The 19306-nt window shown below is 47.0% G+C and overlaps 1 protein-coding gene across 1 annotated transcript in view; it reads left to right on the plus strand.

Annotated features, from left to right (window-relative positions):
* SPTBN2 (spectrin beta, non-erythrocytic 2) overlaps positions 1-19306 on the plus strand; it is a 904339-nt gene that overhangs the window by 511327 nt on the left and 373706 nt on the right. Inside the window, 1 exon segment of the mRNA XM_040328797.1 lies at positions 12570-12743. Within this exon segment, the coding sequence (XP_040184731.1) occupies positions 12570-12743 (174 nt within the window).

Genomic DNA, 19306 nt, shown 5'->3' on the forward strand with positions numbered 1-19306 from the left:
ATGACCTAATATGTGTTTCTAACTGTAGGGGGGTGTGGCTGTAGGTGTAACGTCATCGATTGTGTATCCCTATAAAAGGGATCACACGATCGATGACGTTGCCACAGTGAAGAACGGGGAAACTGTGTTAACACACAGCTCTCCCCGTTCCTCAGCTCCGGGGACCGATCGCGGGACACCAGCGGCGATCGGGTCCCGGAGCTTCGGAGCGGGTCACGGGCGCGCGACTGCGACCCACGGCTGGGCACTAGCACAGGACGTACCTGTACGTGCATGTGCCCAGCCGTGCCATTCTGCCGACGTAAATGTGCAGGAGGCGGTCCTTAAGTGGTTAAGCAATTACTAAAGTTATGTTTTTTAAATGGTTTGGTTTAAGCCTGTAATGATATTTATATGAATTAATATATGGCTCAGTGTTCCCCTAGATATGGGGTGAAAAAAGTGTAAGATCATTAAGAAATGAAAACCTTGCACAATTGTTTATGAAACGTTAAAGTGATTGTAAATGACGACCTTGTAAAATGGCCCATTCAGTTTAAAATTGAAAAATATGTAATGTGTATATATGTATGTGTGTGTGTGTGTGTGTGTGTATCTATCGATCTATCAGGGCTCGACAAAATCTGGGCGCCAGGTCGCAAATGGCGACTAGAATTAGCGGCCTAGGGAAGGAAGCGTAAGCCTGCAGAAAGCTGCGGCCTCAATTACCGGCCGGCGCGGCCTGACGCGATCAGACGGCGAGGGAGGTGGGGGCGCACAGAGACACGGGATACCCCATTCTGTGTCTCTGTGCTCCCCCGCCGCGCGATCGCGGCTTTGCGGCCTTCTGCAGGCCTATCCTTCTGTGCTCTGGTTTCATCTTGTGGTGGCCGTTGGCATGACAAGACTAATGGAGCTTCCCCTGTGATTTCACTGCCATCTCCTTCCCTCTAATTAGAACCCCCAAACATTGTTTATTTTTTATTCTAACACCCTAGAGCATAAAATGGCAGACATGGCCAAACTTTCTTTCACATCGTATTTGCGCAGCGGTCTTACAAGCGCACTTTTTTGGGAAAAAATATACTTTTTTTTAATAAACAAGACAACAGTAAAGTTGGCCCAATTTTTTTTATATTGTGAAAGATAATGTTGCGCTGAGTAAATTGATACCCAACATGTCGCGCTTCAAAATTGCGTCCGCTCGTGGAATGGCGACAAACTTTTACCCTTTAAAATCTCCATAGGCTTCGTTTAAAGAATTCTACAAGTTGTATGTTTTGAGTTAGAGGAGGTCTAGGGCTAGAATTATTGCTCTCGCTCTAACGATCGCGGCGATGCCTCACGTGTGGTTTGAACACCGCTTTCATATGTCGGCGCTACTCACTTATGCGTTTGCTTCTGCACGCAAGCTCGGCAGGACGGCGTGCGTTTCTGGTTCCTAACTTTTTTAGCTGGCTCCTAGATTCCAAGCAAATTTGTCAAACCCTAATATATATTGTGTGTGTGTGTGTGTGTGTGTGTGTGTGTGTGTGTGTATGTATATATGTGATCACATTCCCTCTGTTCTCAGCTGCATAAAATCTAGAGGGAAGAGAAGCAACAGCACACTGATTTTCCCAGTGAAAGGCTGTGGACTAGACCAGTGTTTCTCAACTCCAGTCCTCAGGGCGCACCAACAGGTCATGTTTTCAGGATTTCCCTCAGATGAAACGGCTGTGGTAATTACTAAGGCAGTGAAACTGATCAAATCACCTGTGCAAAATAATGGAAAGCCTGAAAACATGACCTGTTGGTGCGCCTTGAGGACTGGAGTTGAGAAACACTGGACTAGACGGTGATCACGACGGACGCCAGCTTGACCGGTTAGGGGGGGGGGGGTGTTGGGATGTTCAGTCAACACAAGGTCGCTGGCCACAGGAAGAATCCCGCCTGCTGATAAATGTACTGGAACTTTGGGCGATCAGGCAGTGCCTCTCCACATGGTCACAAGAGGCTAAGGGGGCTTCCAGTCAGGATCCAGTCGGACAACGCCACATCGGTGGCGTATGTCAACCATCAGGGAGGAACAAGAAGCTTGGCTGCAGCATTGGAGGTCGCTCACATCCTGCGGTGGGCTGAAAGGAGGGTGCCGGCTCTATCTGCCGTATACACTCCAGGCGTAGAAAGCTGGCAGCGGACTACCCAAGTCCCCAGATGCTGGACCAAGGTGAGTGGTCACTACACCCGGATGTGTTTCAACTCCTTGCCTGAGATGGGGCACGCCAGACGTGGATCTCCTGGCTTCTCGACTCAATCAGAAGGTATTGAGGTTTGGGGCCAGGTCAAAGGATCCCTGAGCGGCTGCGACGGATGCGTTGGTGGCCCCGTGGGGACAGTATCGGCTGATTTATGCCTTTCCCCCACTGAAACTTCTTGCTAGTGGAGACTGAAGGGATTCCGGTGATTCTAATTGGCCTTGGCGTCCCTGGTACGCCGACCTAGGGCGCCTGGGGGCGGATGCCTCTTGGCGACTGCCATTGCGAGAGGACCTTCTGTTGCAAGGTCCCATTCTTCATCCTGCCATACAGTCGCTAGCTTTAACGGCATGGCTGTTGAATGCCAGGTACTAAGGGACCGAGGCCTGTCTGATAAGTAAGGTCCACCATACTGAGGGCACGGAAGTTATCTTCCCGGAAGATCTATCATTGCACATGGAAGGTCTACATCTCTGTGTGAGGAGATGAGGTGGCGTCCACGGGCATATTTGGTTTCCAGGATCCTGTTTTATTTACAGCATAGAGTGATCAGAAACTTGCCTTAACCACTTCCATACCAGGCACTTACGCACCTTCCCGCCCAAGCCAATTTTCAGCTTTCAGCGCTGTCGCACTTTGAATGGCAATTGCGCGGTCATGCTACACTGTACCCAAACAGAATTGGCGTTTTCCCCACAAATAGAGCTTTCTTTTGGTGATATTTGATCACCTCTGCGATTTTTTTTTTTTTTTTTTTGCGCAACAACTAAAAGACTGAAAATTTTGAAAAAAAATTACGTTTTTATTTTTTTCTGTTAATTTTTTTTGTAAATAAATTTTTCTCTTTCAATTACGGGCACTGATATGCTGATGGGCACCGATGAGATGGCACTGATGGACATCGATGAGGTAGTACTGACGGACACCGATGAGGTGGCACTGATTGGCGGCGCTGGTATGCGGCACTGATGGGCACTCATGGGCTCACATAGGCGGCACTGATGGGCACTCATGGGCGGCACAGATGGGCACTCATGGGCGGCACTTATGGGTGGCACTGATGGATACTTATGGGTGGCACAGATGGGCACTGATAGGTGGGCACTGGGCATGGATGGGCACTGTGGGGTGGCACTGATGGACACTGTAGGGTGGCACTGATTTAACCATGTTGCCAGTCAGTGCCCATTTGTGGCATCTTTTTTTTTTTTTTAATGCTTTTTTTTCAGACTTTTTTTTCATGCTTTTTTTTTTTTTATTATTTGCCCTACCCTGGTGGTCCAGGGTGGCGATCTGAGGGGGGGCTGCGCTGATAAACAATCAGCGCGAACCCCCCCTGTCAGGAGAGCCGCCGATCGGCTCTCCTGTACTCGCATCTGTCAGACGCGAGTGAGGAAGAGCCATCAACGGCTCTTCCTGTTTACATCGTGATCAGCCGTGATTGGACACGGCTGATCACGTGGTAAAGAGTCTCCGCCGGAGGCTCTTTACCGAGATCGGAGATGCAGGGTGTCAGACTGACACCCCGCATCCCCGATCGCTGCGCGCCCCATGAAATCCTGCAGGACGTCCATGGACGTCCTGTCAGGATTGTGTAACCACTTCCCGGACGTAAATCGGCCATAGGCCGGGCGGGAAGTGGTTAAGCACCATTAAGGGGCAGATTTCAGCTTTTGCTGTTTTTTTTCAATGACCCTTGGTGGCTCATTCACTGGTGAGTATGTTTGTGCAAGGGGTCCGACATGTGGCTCCTCCAGTTTGTCCACCACTGCCTCGGTGGGACTTGAATCTGGTGCTCTCGGTACTTCAGAAACCTCCCTTTGAGAACATCAGCGAGATCCTCTGTTGACACTCTCTCAGAAAGTTGCTTTTCTGATGGCCATTACATCTGTCAAAAGGGTTTCTGAGTTGGCGGCCTTGTCTTGCAAGTCCCCATACTTCATCCTCTATTCGTTTTTTTCGACGGTGGTTTCGGTTTTTCATCTGAATGAGGACATTGTACTTCCGTCCTTGTGTCCTCGGCCGTCGCATTCCAAAGAGGTTGCGTGTATCTGTCTGCTACATCTCAGTTTCGGAGGTCAGACTAACTGTTTGTGTCGGTGACTGGTCCAAACGAAGGCCTGGCGGTCTCGTCGGCCACCATTTCTAGGTGGATCAGACGGATCGTGTTTCAGGCTTATTCCCTGGAAGGGGCGGGTGCCTCCCTTTCCTGTCACGGCACATTCGATCTGAGTGATTTGTGCCTCCTGGGCTTTCCGACATCATGCTTTTTTCTCACAGGTATGTACGGTGGCGACCTGGCTCACACCTTCACTAATTTTTACAAGGTTGATGTGAGTGCATCTTCGGATGCTTGTTTCGGCCACAAGGTTTTGCAGGTGGCTGTTTAGGGTTGCATCTCCTCCGTTGAGGAGCTCTGGTTGTTTGGGGTGAAGTTTGTTAATTGCTGTTCTCACCCCTCTTCTTTTTTTGTTTTTGTTTTAAACCTCAGGGACTGCTTCCTTAAATGTCTCGGTGCCCAAAGCAGTTCTGCTGCCAACAGGGCTCTAGAGCCAGGGGCAAGCCACAAGGCCAGGGCCAGAAAAAGCCCTGGGTCCAAAATTCTTCTAAACCCAGCACCAAAACCTCCTTTTGAGGAGATGCACCCTCTCCATCGGGTGGGGGAAAGGCTGCTGCACTTTGCAGACATTTTGGAGAACAATAATTCAGGACGAGTGGGTCACCTTAACTAGTTCCCCCTCAGGTTTTTAAGATCCAGCCTTCCCTCGGATCCTTCAAAAAGAGACTTTCTGTTTTGTTCATCGACGGACACAGCACTTTAATCTTGACCTTAGGGTTATATTGCCACCTTCAGGAGAGGACTAGGCAGAACATGTAAAAACAGCAAAGCTGCACAGTACCGCCCAGGGGGCGGTCCTACTGGCTATAACCCCTCGCACTGCATCCAGCAGCTCAGTTTTTTTCTGCCTAGTGTAGAAGGACCTGGCTCCCGGTGGGGACCATCGGTCCTGGGGATTTTTTTGATTCCTGTGATAGCTACGCGCTGGGTCGGCCATGACATGCCCCGTCTGATCCAGGGGTGGCCGGCAAGCTATATGCTCCAGTGCACACATATGACCGGGCTACTGCTGTCCGTGTCAGTGTGCCATGGCCGACAGCCACCCCGTACCACTCGGGTGATGGGTCTGTCTGAGAAATACGTCCAGCAGTTCCCACAGGAGGGGTAGGTATGGTTTTGTCTGCCTCGGCAGGACGGAGCAGCTGGGCATTCCCTGAGAGGTCAAATTGGAGGTCTCTCATGCTCCTCTTCTTCTCTCCCCGTCCCTTCCCTCCCCCCCATGATTGGGCTGCTGCATGACTGAACGGGGCTCTCCCGGGGGCCTCCATGTCTGGTAAGGGGGCTGCGCTGGGGGTCCACTGTTCCCTTCCCTATTTTTGGGGCATAGTGGGTTGTTTGGTGTGGACTTTTGTGAGAGACCACCGCCCGGAGGTCAGCGTGGTCGTGCCATTCATTTTCCCTGTAGTTTTAAGTCAGGAAGATTTTCTTGTAGTGTCAGCTTGTTTTTTGCCTCTAGCGCTGGTTATCCTTCTGGAACTAATGGCAACTGGTCCTCCTGCACCTGCGGTGCCTTTGGACGCTTTGTCAGCAGTCCTGGAGTCCTTTGTTGCCAGGGTGGAAGTGCCTTGCGGACGCAAAGGGGGTAAACGCACCCTCTCCACCGTCTTCTGGGGAAATCTCTGATTCAGACTCGGGCCTTGCTGTGGCACATGGTCCCTGTTCTGACGTTTTCAGAGGATGCGGACCAGGACCATTCAGACAGTGAGGATGACAGTGGGTCAGCGCAGGAAAGGGCGCTTGTAGGGGCACTTATCACAGCGGTGCGGGATACCCTAAAGATGGAGGATACGGCGGGGTCCCCTTTGGGTCCCACAAGCCGGCTCGTATGGCTAAGGTGTTTCCTTCTTTAACTTACTTTGATACGTTTATTTACAAAGAATGGGAACGGCCGCAGCGGACCCTTTTCGGTCCCAAAATGCATGGCCGTGCGGTACCCCTTTGAGGAGAGTTTCCTGAAGAAATGGACGTCTCCCCCGATTGTGGAACAGGTTAAACAAGGTAACCACAATTCCAGTGGATGGGACCCTGGCTTTTAAGGACCCCGCTGATGGGAGGGCTGAGGCCGTCGCCCGGTCCATGTTCACGGTGGTGGGGTCAGCATTGCAGCCAGTATTGGCCACAGCCCTGGTGTCCCAGACGCTTACTGAATGGGCAAAATTGTTGCACCGAGAGTTAGAAAAGCAACAGGCTTCCCCGATCTGCATGGAACTGGCAGGCCAGTTGGTGCATGGCCTTAAGTATTTCTGCAATGCGGCCTTAGATATGGCTCCTTTGCTTGCTAGAGCCTCAGTATTTGCTGTGGTGCTCCGTCGCCTAATTTGGCTAAAATGCTGGTCTGCGGACCAGGCATCTAAGAAGGCCCTGGCAGATTTGCCCTTCCAGGGAGAGAGGCTATTTGGAGCCTCGCTGGATGACATTTTTAAGAATGTTACTGGGGGTAAGAGTACACTGCTCCCACAATCCAGAAAAGGTTAAGAGCCACGCCATAGGCCAGGGCTTTCCCTTTCCGCTCAGAAGCGTTTTTTGCGTCCGCCCAGATTCGCAAGGAAGTGTTCCCAGGCCGACAAGGTGCCTGCTGAGGGACAGAAGCGTCCCTGGTTTCGCAAGCCTGCAAGCAAATCTACGCCCGACACTCGGATGGGGGGTCGCCTTTGGGAGTTTGCAACTCGGTGGACCTCCCTTTTTCGACCAGTGGGTTTGCGAACTGATGGTATCGGGATACAAGAGTTTCTTTCTTGTCCGCCAAACAGGTTTTTTCCCTCCAACCTTCATCTTATCCCGGCGCTCCGCGACACCCTGTTTGGTGCAGTGCAAGACCTGCTGAGGCGCGGGGTGATAGTGCCTGTACCGCCGCTGGAAAGGTTTCAGGGATTCTATTCCAATCTGTTTGTAGTCCCAAAGGACGGGGTCCGTCCGATCCTGGATCTCAAGGCCCTCAACTGCTTTGTAAGGGTGAAAATATTCAGGATGGAATCAATTCGCTCTGTGGTCGCTGCACTCCATCCGGCGGATTTTCTGACGTCTATCAAGGACGCATTCTTGCATGTCCCCATATGCGTCAGGCATTAGAAGTTCCTGCGGTCAGGGATAAGCACTACCAATTTGTAGCCCTCCCCTTTGGCCTGGCATTTGCTCCAAGGGTTTTCACAAAGGTGCTTGCCCCGACTCTGGCTTTGCTAAGACAGCAAGGAATCGCAATTGTGGACTACCTGAACAACCTCCTGAGAGCAGCTTTCGCATGAAAATTAGAGGAGGATTTGGCGATCGCCAGTCAGGCTCTTTGGGAATTTGGTAGTGTACTGAACCTCCAGAAGTCAGCGTTGGTGCCAACTCAATACCTGGGCTTGATTCTGGACTCCTCAGAAGCGAGAGTTTTTCAGGCTGTAGTGAAGCTGTTGGCGTCCCGCAAGTGGTTGTCACTGCGCTTTTGCATGCAAGTCCTGGCCCTCATAGTGGCCACTTTCGAGGCGGTACCGTATACTCAATTCCACACTCGAGCCTTGCAAAAGTCTCCGTTGTCTCTGTATGGTCAAATTCAGGTGAGCCACCTAGTCAGGGAATCCCTGGTTTGGTGGCTGAGGTCTCCAGCCCTTCAGTCCGGGAGATCGTTCCTTCCTCTTCATTGGACGGTGATCGCGACGGGCGCAAACCTGACCGGTTGGGGGGCGTTTTGGGCGTACAGTCGGCACAGGGTCGCTGGACGCAGGAAGAATCCCACCTGCTGATAAATGTGCTGAAACTTCGGGCGATCAGGCGGTGCCTCTCCACATGGTCACGGAGGCTACAGAGATGCCCAGTCAGGATCCAGTCGGACAATGCCACGGCAGTAGTGCATGTGAACCATTAAGGAGGAACACGGAGCTCGGCTGCAGCATTGGAGGTCGCTCTCCAGGTGGGCAGAGCGACGCGTGCCAACTCTATCGGCTGTATACATTCCAGGCGTAGAAAACTGGCACGCAGACTACCTAAGTAGTCAGATGCTGGACCAAGGGGAATGGTTGCTACATCCGGATGTATTTCGACTCCTTTGCCTGAGATGGGGCATGCCAGACGTGAACCTTCTGGCGTCTCGACTCAATCGGAAGATATTGAGGTTTGTGGCCAGGCCCAAAGATCCCTGGGCGGACGCGGCAGATGCGTTGGTAGCCCCATGGGTTTCTGAGTTGGCGGCCTTGTCTTGCAAGTCTCTCTACTTGATCCTCTACAAGGATAAGGCGGTGCTAAGCCCGCAGCCTTCGTTTCTCCCAAAAGTTGTTTTGGAGTTTCATCTAAATGAGGACAACATTGTGCTTTCATCCTTGTGTCCTGGGCCGTCGCATCCAAAAGAGGTTGCGTTGCATTCCTTGGACATGGTCCGGGCTCTGAGGGTGTATCTATCTGCTTCGGCTCCGTTTCGGAGGTCAGATTCACTGTTTGTGTTGGTAGCTGGTCCAAAGAAGGGCCTGACGGTCTCATCGGCCACATTTCTCTGTGGATTAGACAGATCGTGATCCAGGCTTATGCCCTGAAACGGCAGGTGCCTCCTTTTCCTGTCACGGCACATTCGACCAGGGCAATTGGTGCCTTCTGGGCTTTCCGAATTCAAGCATCAGTTTCCCAGGTGTGTAAGGCGGCGACCTGGTCGTCCGTTCACACTTTCACTACATTTTACAAGGTTGATGTGAGCGCATCTACATATGCTATCTTTGGCCACAAGGTTTTGCAGGTGGCTGTTTAACCTCTTGACCACTGGGCACTTAAACCCCCTTCCTCACCAGACCAATTTTCAGCTTTCGGTGCTCTCACAATTTGAATGACAATTACTCAGTCATACAACATTGTGCCCATCTGAAATTTTTGTCCTTTTTTTCCCACAAATAGAGCTTTCTTTTGGTGGTATTTGATCACCTCTGCGATTTTTATTTTTTGCGCTATAAAAGAAAAAACACTGAAAATTCTGTAGAAAAAAATCGTTTCTGTCATATTAGCAGGTATTGCGGAGTATTGGGTGGTATGGGGGGGTTATTGCAGAGTATGGGGGGGGGTTATTGCAGAGTATGGGGGGGGGGTTATTGCAGAGTATGGGGGGGGGGTTATTGCAGAGTATGGGGGGGGGGTTATTGCAGAGTATGGGGGGGGGGTTATTGCAGAGTATGGGGGGGGGGTTATTGCAGAGTATGGGGGGGGGGGTTATTGCAGAGTATGGGGGGGGGGGTTATTGCAGAGTATGGGGGGGGGGGTTATTGCAGAGTATGGGGGGGGGGGTTATTGCAGAGTATGGGGGGGGGGTTATTGCAGAGTATGGGGGGGGGGTTATTGCAGAGTATGGGGGGGGGGGGTTATTGCAGAGTATGGGGGGGGGGGTTATTGCAGAGTATGGGGGGGGGGTTATTGCAGAGTATGGGGGGGGGTTATTGCAGAGTATGGGGGGGGGGGTTATTGCAGAGTATGGGGGGGGGGGTTATTGCAGAGTATGGGGGGGGGGGGTTATTGCAGAGTATGGGGGGGGGGTTATTGCAGAGTATGGGGGGGGGGGGTTATTGCAGAGTATGGGGGGGGGGGTTATTGCAGAGTATGGGGGGGGGGGGTTATTGCAGAGTATGGGGGGGGGGGGTTATTGCAGAGTATGGGGGGTTAAATGCAGAGTATGGGGGGTATGGGGGTATTGCAGAGTATGAGGGGTTAATTGCAGAGTATTGCAGAGTATGAGGGGTTAATTGCAGAGTATTGCACAGGGAGGGAGGGATGGATCTGTGACTGCATGTGTCACAGATCCATCCCACAGCAGCTGCTGCTGCTGCCGCTCTCCCCCCTCTCCTCTCACACTGTACCGATCGGTACAGAGAGGAGAGGGAGGAACCGGCGTCATGACATGACGCCGGTTTGTTTACAAGTGATCGCTCCGTCATTTGACGGAGCGATCACGTGGTAAACCGCCGCTATCAGCGGCGATTTACCGCGATCTGTGATGCGCCGGGTCTTCTAGACCCGGCGCTCACAGATGATTCCGCGAGCGCGCCCCAGGGGGCGCGCGAGTGAAGGATTCTGGGAGGACGTCCCAGGGACGTCGTCCCGGAATAACTCCACCGCGCTGTAGCAGTATTTTCGCTATGGCGCGGTGGGGAAGAGGTTAAGGTTGCAACATCTCCGTTGAGGGGCTCTGGTTGTTATGGGTGGAATTTTTTTTTGTTGCTGTTCCCAACATAATTTTTTTTTTTATTACATACCATTGTTTTATTCTACTGGCTTATATTTATATATAATTGATTTGCTTTAGGGTTTAAAAACCTTTCCTTGTAAAATTAATTTGAGGATGTGTATAAAAAAATCTAATATAACTTTTTTTTTTTTTTGTGATTTTGTAACTTTGGGTTTTTGAGAGATCAACTCGCTTTTTAACTAATCTGATCAAACTGTGTTGATGATTTAAGAGTTTATTCCTATGTATTAATTGCAATTATATATGTACATAGGGTAGACCGATTTGATGATTGCATGGTCAGACTCTGCTAGCTGCAAAGACTATAGTAGGTCTATTCATAAATGTTTTCACACATTTTTCAAACTGGATTCAAATGGAACACTGAATTCTGATTGAATGTTGTGTGAATCTGCTGTGAAAGTTCGTACAATTGGACCATATGAGTTGGTCCGTGCTATATAAAATTCTATGTTTTTTTTTTTTTTTTTCACAGTTCAGAGGATTTGCTGCACCCCCTAGTGGATATTCTGCAAACTGTTATATTAAATACAATGACAAAAATATATTGCAACAAGTTTGTAAAATTTAAAACTCATCTAAAACTACTTTCAACTTTACAATGCAATAATAAAAATGATATGGCAACTAAAAATACAGGAAATGTATCAACTTGGGCAGCCAAATTCTGGAGCAGCTTTGCATGGCAACTAATCAGCTTCTGGCTTTCATTTTTTTAAAGCCTAACTGAAGAAGCCGATTGGTTGCAATGCACAGCTGGTCCAGAGTCTGTCTTTTCCAATTTTGATAGTTTCTCTTTAAAGCGGGGCTCCACCCAATTTTTAAACATTCGCTTAATCAAGTGGCATGCTCTAATGCAGTACAAAATGGACGTGTTTTTTTTTTTTTTTTTTTTTTACAGTACCTTTGATTACAACATATGTCACTCGGCTTCCTGTCCCTTCTTCTGCGGGTAGTGCGTCATATCCTTTACCCGCACTGTGTCCTGGGAGCTTTTCTCATTGCTCCCAGGAGTCATTGCGGAGCTTATATGCTTAAATACAGTATCAGTTTTTGTGTTGAAAATAACTGAAGTCTAAAACTCTGGTGGGTGTAGCAATATGTCCGCTTTCCCCCTTCTCACTCTATCATTACTGTGCGGGGTGTAGCAAGATGGCAGTGACGGAACTGAGCATGCGCGGGAACAAGCGGTGAAAGCTGGGAGTTCAGCATTTACCAAAACAAGGAAGTAAGTGCTTGTGGGCTTCTCATGCCCACAAGTAAAATGGAAACGGCGTTCCTAACAAAATAAGTTATGATTACAGACGAAATCGATATGCAGATGATTAGAAACAGCAGAGAAGTGAGTACTCGTTTGATATGCTTTCAATAATATGTAAAAAAAAAAAAATGGCCGCGGGAGATCCGCTTTAATAGCAGTAATATGAATGAAGGAATTGTGTATAATTGCTTACAACAAGGCCCAGATGTCTCTATTTTGGGCTTGGGAAGAAACTAAAAGAAGTGACAGTTGGTTTGTGTAAATAAACATTTAAGGCTAGCTTACACTTCCTTCAAAACATGGTTTCAGACACGCTTTGTGAACACCAGTCAAAGCCCCTGCCACTAAATAAAATGTTTAACTTGCAGTCCTGTTTACACCTGTTTTTGTGTGAGGCTTCGGTGGGGCTTCAAGCGAGCTTTGCCATAGACTTCTATGGAGGCTTTGAAGTTGCTTTGAAGCACAACTGAAGCTACATGGGGTATAATTTTTGAAGCAAAAGCATTTGTAAACAGCCTGTAAGCTAACTATTTGGTGATGGGAGCTTTGACTAGCGTTCAGAGAGCTTTAACAAAGCCTGTCCAAAGCCTTGTTGAAGCTGAAGCAGGTGTAAATGAGCCCTTAGGGTTGCAATTTAGGCAGACTACGCAAGACATAAACCGCATTGATTTTGAATTTTAAAATGCTAGTAAAAATGCCTTCAGCTGTCATCTATGTGGAAGTCTGTGTGTGTATGTAATTAATTAATTTGTATATCTTGTGTTCTTCTAACAGCCTAAACCCACAAAGGGCCGCATGCGTATCCATTGCCTTGAAAATGTTGACAAAGCACTACAATTCTTAAAGGAACAGAAAGTACATTTGGAGAATATGGGGTCGCATGACATTGTGGATGGCAATCACAGACTGACACTAGGGCTTATCTGGACCATCATCCTCCGGTTTCAGGTAATATTGCACAAAGCAAACCGAAAAAGGAACAAGTTGAAGGAAAAGTACAGCCAAAGCTTGTTTGGCTGTACTTCTCCTGTGGATTACATGAGTGCGGTTCATTCTGCCAATGGCAGAGAGCACTGATCGGAGTGTTCTGGCGGGTAGGGCCGTCCCCCTATCAGAACACAACTCCTCAGCGCGGGGAGGTCGCTGGACTAACCTCGCTGGGTTGCACAAAGAAAAAGCTCTTGGTGTGTACCCGACTTTAGACTTGGTCACACATCCTATATTTTCAGTATAGACTCACAGGTGCCCATTTGTCCACTCTCTGCTTTTATAGTATGTAACTATACATAAGCAGGTGAAAGTCGGCACCTTGGTAGTCAACGCTCAGGTTCAAATAAAGAAAACCTCATTAGTGACAGTGTGGAAGAATCTGTGTACAAACTTTGTATTGTTTTTTTTTCTTTTTTCCACTTCAGACTCTACCTCATAGAGTGCATATTTATGCTCATGTTCTGCGTACCAGCCCATTGCATCTCTATTTTGGTTTCGCATCATTAGTGTCGCTTTTCTTTATGTGGGTTTCCCTTTTTTTTTTTTTTTTTATTATTTTTCTTTTTTGTTCTAATTCCATTTTTTTATATATATATATATATATATATATATATATATATATATATATATATATATATATATATATATATATATATATATATATATACTATTGTAACGTGCACATATACAACTAAACACGTGTAAACCCATATGTTACTCCCTTTGCATAGAACAACAAAAAGAATAAAAAGGCATCAAAAGTTAACCATTCCAAATTCCCCCCCCCCCCCCCGTCTCACCCTAGACCTTCTCTTAAGACCTAGTTCTTTCTAATTTTCTTCTAAGAAAGCGTTTAGATTTCTTCCCTTAACTTTTCTGCGTAACTCCATGATTTCTTGAAAATCCTCCAATCCTCCCATTTTGTGCTTAATAAGATATTATTGCCCTCTAATCCCTCTTTCAGTTCTTCCATTTTATATGTTTCTTCGACCGCGTCGATCCATTCCCAGATTGGAGGGGGGTCTGGATCTTGCCACCTTCTAGGGATTAATCTCTTGGCGGCGTTCAGGAGGTGCGGTACAAGTGTTTCCCTGTACCTTTTAATGCCTTCTTCTCCCCCGTGGAATAGAACGACCCATGGGTCCATCTTTATCTTTTTCTTTGTAATTCTTCCACGCAACCCAATATATTTTCCCAGTACTTTTTTATCTTAGGGCATCCCCACCAAAGGTGTGCCATATTTCCTGGTGATCTACATCCCCTCCAGCAATCCCGTCTGCCCCTCTTTAAATTTTCTTCATTTATCCGGTGTCATATACCACCCGGAGATACATTTAAAGCACATTTCCGCCGTGCGGCTATCTACCGCGGAGGAGTGTGTCAGAGTCAACATTTTCTCTATTGTGGCCCTATCCCGCTGTGTGCCCAGTTCCCTTTCCCATTTTTCAATGAATGGAGGTGTGCTCTGCTCCCCTATCTTCAGTAGAATCCTATATAGTTTTGAAATAGTACCTTTAGATCTTTCTGTAGTACAAATTTTTTCCAGTTCTGACATCTGATCTCCTGACCTCAATGGGTGTGGGAGATCTTGGATAAAATGGTTTAGCTGCTGGTACCTCCACTCATTGATTTCCATTAAGTTTTTATTAAGTTTTAACTCCTGCAGTGTTTTAATGTGACCCTCATTCATTATATCCCTTAATTGTGCAGTGTCTTTTTTTAATCCAATGCCCCCCCACTTGTGTCATACCAGGTGCGAAAAAATCATTATTTTTCAGTGCTATGAGGGGTGAATTATATTCCTTCACAACTTTTCTATATACGGTGTCCCATATTTTCAGTGCATTTTTTGTTATCTCGTGTAGGTTTATGTCCAGTGTCCTAAATGGGGGGGGTTCCAAATTACCTTATCTAACCTTGCCTGTGATAATTCATTTTCTAATCTTACCCACCTTTTTTCTTTGTTGACTCTGGCCCACTTCACCACTCTTGTTAATATAACCGCATCGTAATATCCCCTAACATCCGGGACGGCCAGCCCTCCCTTTTTTTTTGATTGCCTTAATGTTTGGAATGATATCCTATGTTTCTTATTCTTCCATATATAATTCATAATTAGTTTGTTAAGAGCTGAAAGCAACGTTCTTGGGAGTGCTATAGGGATCATCTGGAATTTATATAGGACCTTTGGCATGATAACCATTTTGCAATAATTGATTCGTCCGATCCATGATATTGCTCTGTTTTCCACCCTTTTTGTCTCTTTCTTAATTTCGTTTAACAGTGGGATGAAATTTATCGCATAGGTTTTCTTTGATTGATTTTGCTAACAAAATCCCGAGATATTTAAGTTCGCTGACCCAGGCGAAACGATGGTTCGCTTTCAAGAGTTTTTCTTCTGTCTTACTTACATTTATACTCATGATCTCCGTTTTGGTAATATTTAATTTAAAATTTGAAATTTCTCCATATTCATTACAAAGGTTTAATAAATTTGGGATTGATGTTTTGGGTTCAGTTAAATAGAGGAGGACGTCGTCTGCAAAAGCTGCGAGTTTGTGTTCCTCCTCTCCTATTTCGATCCCTTTTATTTTTTGGCAGTTGCGGATCTTGGCTAGCAGGGGTTCCATTGATAACACAAACAGCAGAGGTGACAAAGGGCACCCCTGCCTCGTTCCGTTTTTCATTTGAAATGTTTGCGAAAAACTGCCATTTATTTTTATTTTAGCCATGGGGGACTGATAGAGGGCGGCAACCCAATTCATCATCTTCTGACCAAACCCCATTTCCTTTAAAGTAGAAAGCATGAGTCCCCAGTCCACCCTGTCGAACGCTTTCTCTGCGTCTATCGACATGAGTAGACCTGGGGACCCCATTGCCCTCATTCTCCGAATTATCAAAAGTGTTCTTACTCCGATGTCTCTCCCCTCTCGCCCCTGAATGAAACCCGTCTGGTCTGGATGTACTAATTTATTCATTTCGTGCTTAACTCTCCCGGCCAATAGCCTTGCGAACAGTTTTATATCTGTATTGAGCAAGGATATTGGCCGGTAGCCCGAGCAACTTTCAATGTCTTTGCCTTCTTTTGGGATAACAGTAATGATTGCTTCAGAAGCCTCCTTACTTAATTTGTACCCCTCCCCAAGGCCATTAAAATACTTACAAAGCCTTGGTAGTAATATCTCTTTACATTTTTTGTAATACATTACTGTAAAGCCATCTGGGCCTGGGCTTTTACCTGAGGCTGAGTTTGTTAATGCTAATTTGATTTCATTTTCCGTGATTGGCCTATCCATCCCCGCGGCATCTAGTTGGCTAATTTTTGAGAGTCTTGCTTCTTTTAAAAAGGTTGTGATCTTATTTTCTTTTTCTCCTATCTGCCAATTCTTTTGTTCTACTGAATATAGTTTTTCGTAGTATAATCTAAATGTTTCGGCGATTTCTTTTGTTGTATGGGAAACCTCTCCTTTTTCGTTTTTAATTTTATCAATATAATTCCTTGATTTATTTTTTTGCACCAGCCGAGCCAGATGTTTGCTTGTTTTATTTCCCCACCTATATCTTTCCCTTGCTATTGAGTTAAATTCTTTTCTTGTTTCCTGGTCCATGAGATCTTTGAGTTTGTTTCGTTTGTTGACTAGGGTCAGGTATAAATCTCGTTGCTTTCCTTCTTTTTTTTGTTTTTGTTCTAGGTTGAAAATCTCATCTATTAATTTTACTTTTTTACTAATCGCTTCCTTTTTCCCCCTTGCTCCTTCCGAAATCAAAACCCCTCTTATCACTGCCTTGTGGGCATCCCATAGGGTTGTTGCCGAGATTTCCTCTGTCTCATTTATCTTAAAATATTCTTCTAATTCTTTTTTAACCCTTGTTATGCTTTTCTCCTCAATCAATAGTTCCTCGTTTAATCTCCAGTTTTGATAGGGCCTTTGGTTACCTAAGATTTTTATAGATATACTAATGGGCGCATGGTCCGAGATCGTCATGGGCCCTATTCTCGTCTCGACCACCCCCTCCAGCATTCTATGCTCAACGAAGATGTGATCGATCCGAGAATAGCTACCATGTACCTGGGAATAAAATGTGTAATCTCGCTGACTAGGATTAAAAATCCTCCATGTATCCACTAACTGATTTCTATGTAAGCTTTCTTTGACCTTTCTTAATTGTGTATCCTGAGTTTCTGTTGTCCGGTGTGACCTGTCCACTTTTGGATCCATACAAAAATTTAGGTCTCCTCCTAATATTATCTTTCCCCTACTGTAGTCTTTTAATTTCCCCAAAGTTCCCAATAGGTATTTCATCGGGGAGGTATTAGGTGCATATACGTTTGCAAGGGTATACTCCTCTTCCTCCAATTTTCCTCTCAGAAAGAGGAATCTCCCTTCTGGGTCTGTTAGTCTATCTGTAAGCACAAACCTAAGCACAAACCCTTTGCTATCCCAATTGCTACCCCTCTGGCCCTCTTAGAAATGGTATCTCCATAGTACCAAGTGGGAAAGTCAGACGAGTATATCCTTGCATTTGATCCTATTGTAAGATGGGTTTCTGGTAAGAAGGCGATGTCTGCCCTATAATGTTTCAATTCTTTTAACACCTTATGTCTCTTGAATGGGCTGTTTAGACCCTTTACATTATATGAGAGACATTTAATTACTGGCATCTTCGTTTCCCCCCCCCCCCCTAAATCTACGTCTCCATTTTTTCTTTCTATGGTTTACGCTCTCTTCTAATTGTCTAGGTGAGACAGGGTATCTTCCCTTCCCGATCAAGCGAGCAGGGAACCCCCAGGGGTATTAGATCTTTTTGACAAAGGGACTAGTTGCGGACGTCTTCCCTATGTCCACCAGGGGTCCCCTCATCTCCCGAAACCGATGGGGAGAGGGAAAAGAAGAGAAGGACACCATCAAGAGGGACCCTAGGGAGACAAATTTAGCCTAGGTCGGAGCCAGGCGGATAAGAGAGGGAGAGGGATGGGGGGTCTTCAAGAAAGAAACCCCCACATCCCTCCCGGCTCCCCCCCCTACTCCCAGCCCGGCAAGTCAGGGATCCGAATATCCAATTTCCTGCAAAATTCGCTTAGGTCCTCGGGGAATCTCAGGGTCGCAGATCTTCCCTCTCTTGTCCCAATTAAAGCGGGGGTTCACCCTTAGAGGGCACTTTTTCCCCTTAGATTCCTGCTCGTTTTCTCTAGGGGAATCGGCTATTTGTTTTTAAATATGTGCAGTACTTACCCGTTTAGGAGATGCATCCTCTCCGTCGCTTCCGGGTATGGGCTGCGGGAATGGGCGTTCCTTCTTGATTGACAGTCTTCCGAGAGGCTTCCGACGGTCGCATCCATCGCGTCACGATTTTCCGAAAGAAGCCGAACGTCGGTGCGCAGGCGCAGTATAGAGCCGCACCGACGTTCGGCTTCTTTCGGCTACGAGTGACACGATGAATGCGACCGTCGGAAGCCTCTCGGAAGACTGTCAATCAAGAAGGAACGCCCGCTCCCGAAGACCCATACCCGGAAGCGACGGAAGAAGATGCATCTCGAAAACGGGTAAGTACTGCTCATATTTTAATACAAATAGCCGATTCCCCTAGACCGAACGAGCAGGAATCTAAGGGGAGAAAAAAAAAAATTTAATAAATGGGTGAACTCCCGCTTTAAGCAGGCAGGAAATCCCCAGTTATATTTGATGTTTAGATCGATCATCTGTTTCAGGAGTGGTTTTAATAACCATTTCCTTGCCAAAGTTTCTGGGGCCACGTCGGTGAAAATCCGGAGGTCGACCCCCTCAAAAACTATCGAGGGTTGCCCCCCTCAGCTTCTTCCATATTTCTTCTTTATCTTCATAGAATCGGAGCCTTATTATAACATCTCTTGTTCGCTCGGGGAGCACTCTTTTTGGGTTTCCTACCCGATGGACCCTTTCGATCATGATTGGGTTGTCTGCTGTTCTTTCCAATATAGGATTAAATATCGTCTGCATTATTGTCCTGAGATCCTCCCCCCTCTTCTCTGGTAATGATTTGATCCTCAGGTTTTGTCTCCGGTTTCTATTTTCCTGGTCTTCTAATGTATAGAGAATATGCCTCTGTTGTAATTGGATCTGATCGATCTGGGTTTTTAGTGAGTTTGATTCTTGTTTCTCAATTTGTTCCTCTGCTGATTCTATTCTGGAGAGCATGTGACCAAAATCTGTCCGTAAGTTCTGTATCTCCCCCTTTATCGCATTTTCCAATTTTAGCAACATCTCTGCCATTTCTCCCTTAGAGGGGGACTGTGCATCTATCCTACTGCTTTCCAGTCCATTTCTCATAGATACCTCCTCTCTTGATTCCAAGGATGTTTCTCTGGAGGTTTCGCTGTGGGGCTTCTCATTTTCGATCTTTTTTGTTTTGTTTCCTTTTTGTTGCTTTGTTGCCCCCTGCCCCCCAGGGGCCCGTGGGCTTTCTCCGCTGGTTACGAAGGGCCTTATTCAGCTTGTCGCTGCTGTACTTCTTGGGGTGGTGGGGGGACCCCCCTTTGTTGA

The sequence above is a fragment of the Rana temporaria genome, chromosome 11 (genome assembly GCF_905171775.1).
Source record: "Rana temporaria chromosome 11, aRanTem1.1, whole genome shotgun sequence".
Taxonomy (NCBI): Eukaryota; Metazoa; Chordata; class Amphibia; order Anura; family Ranidae; genus Rana; species Rana temporaria.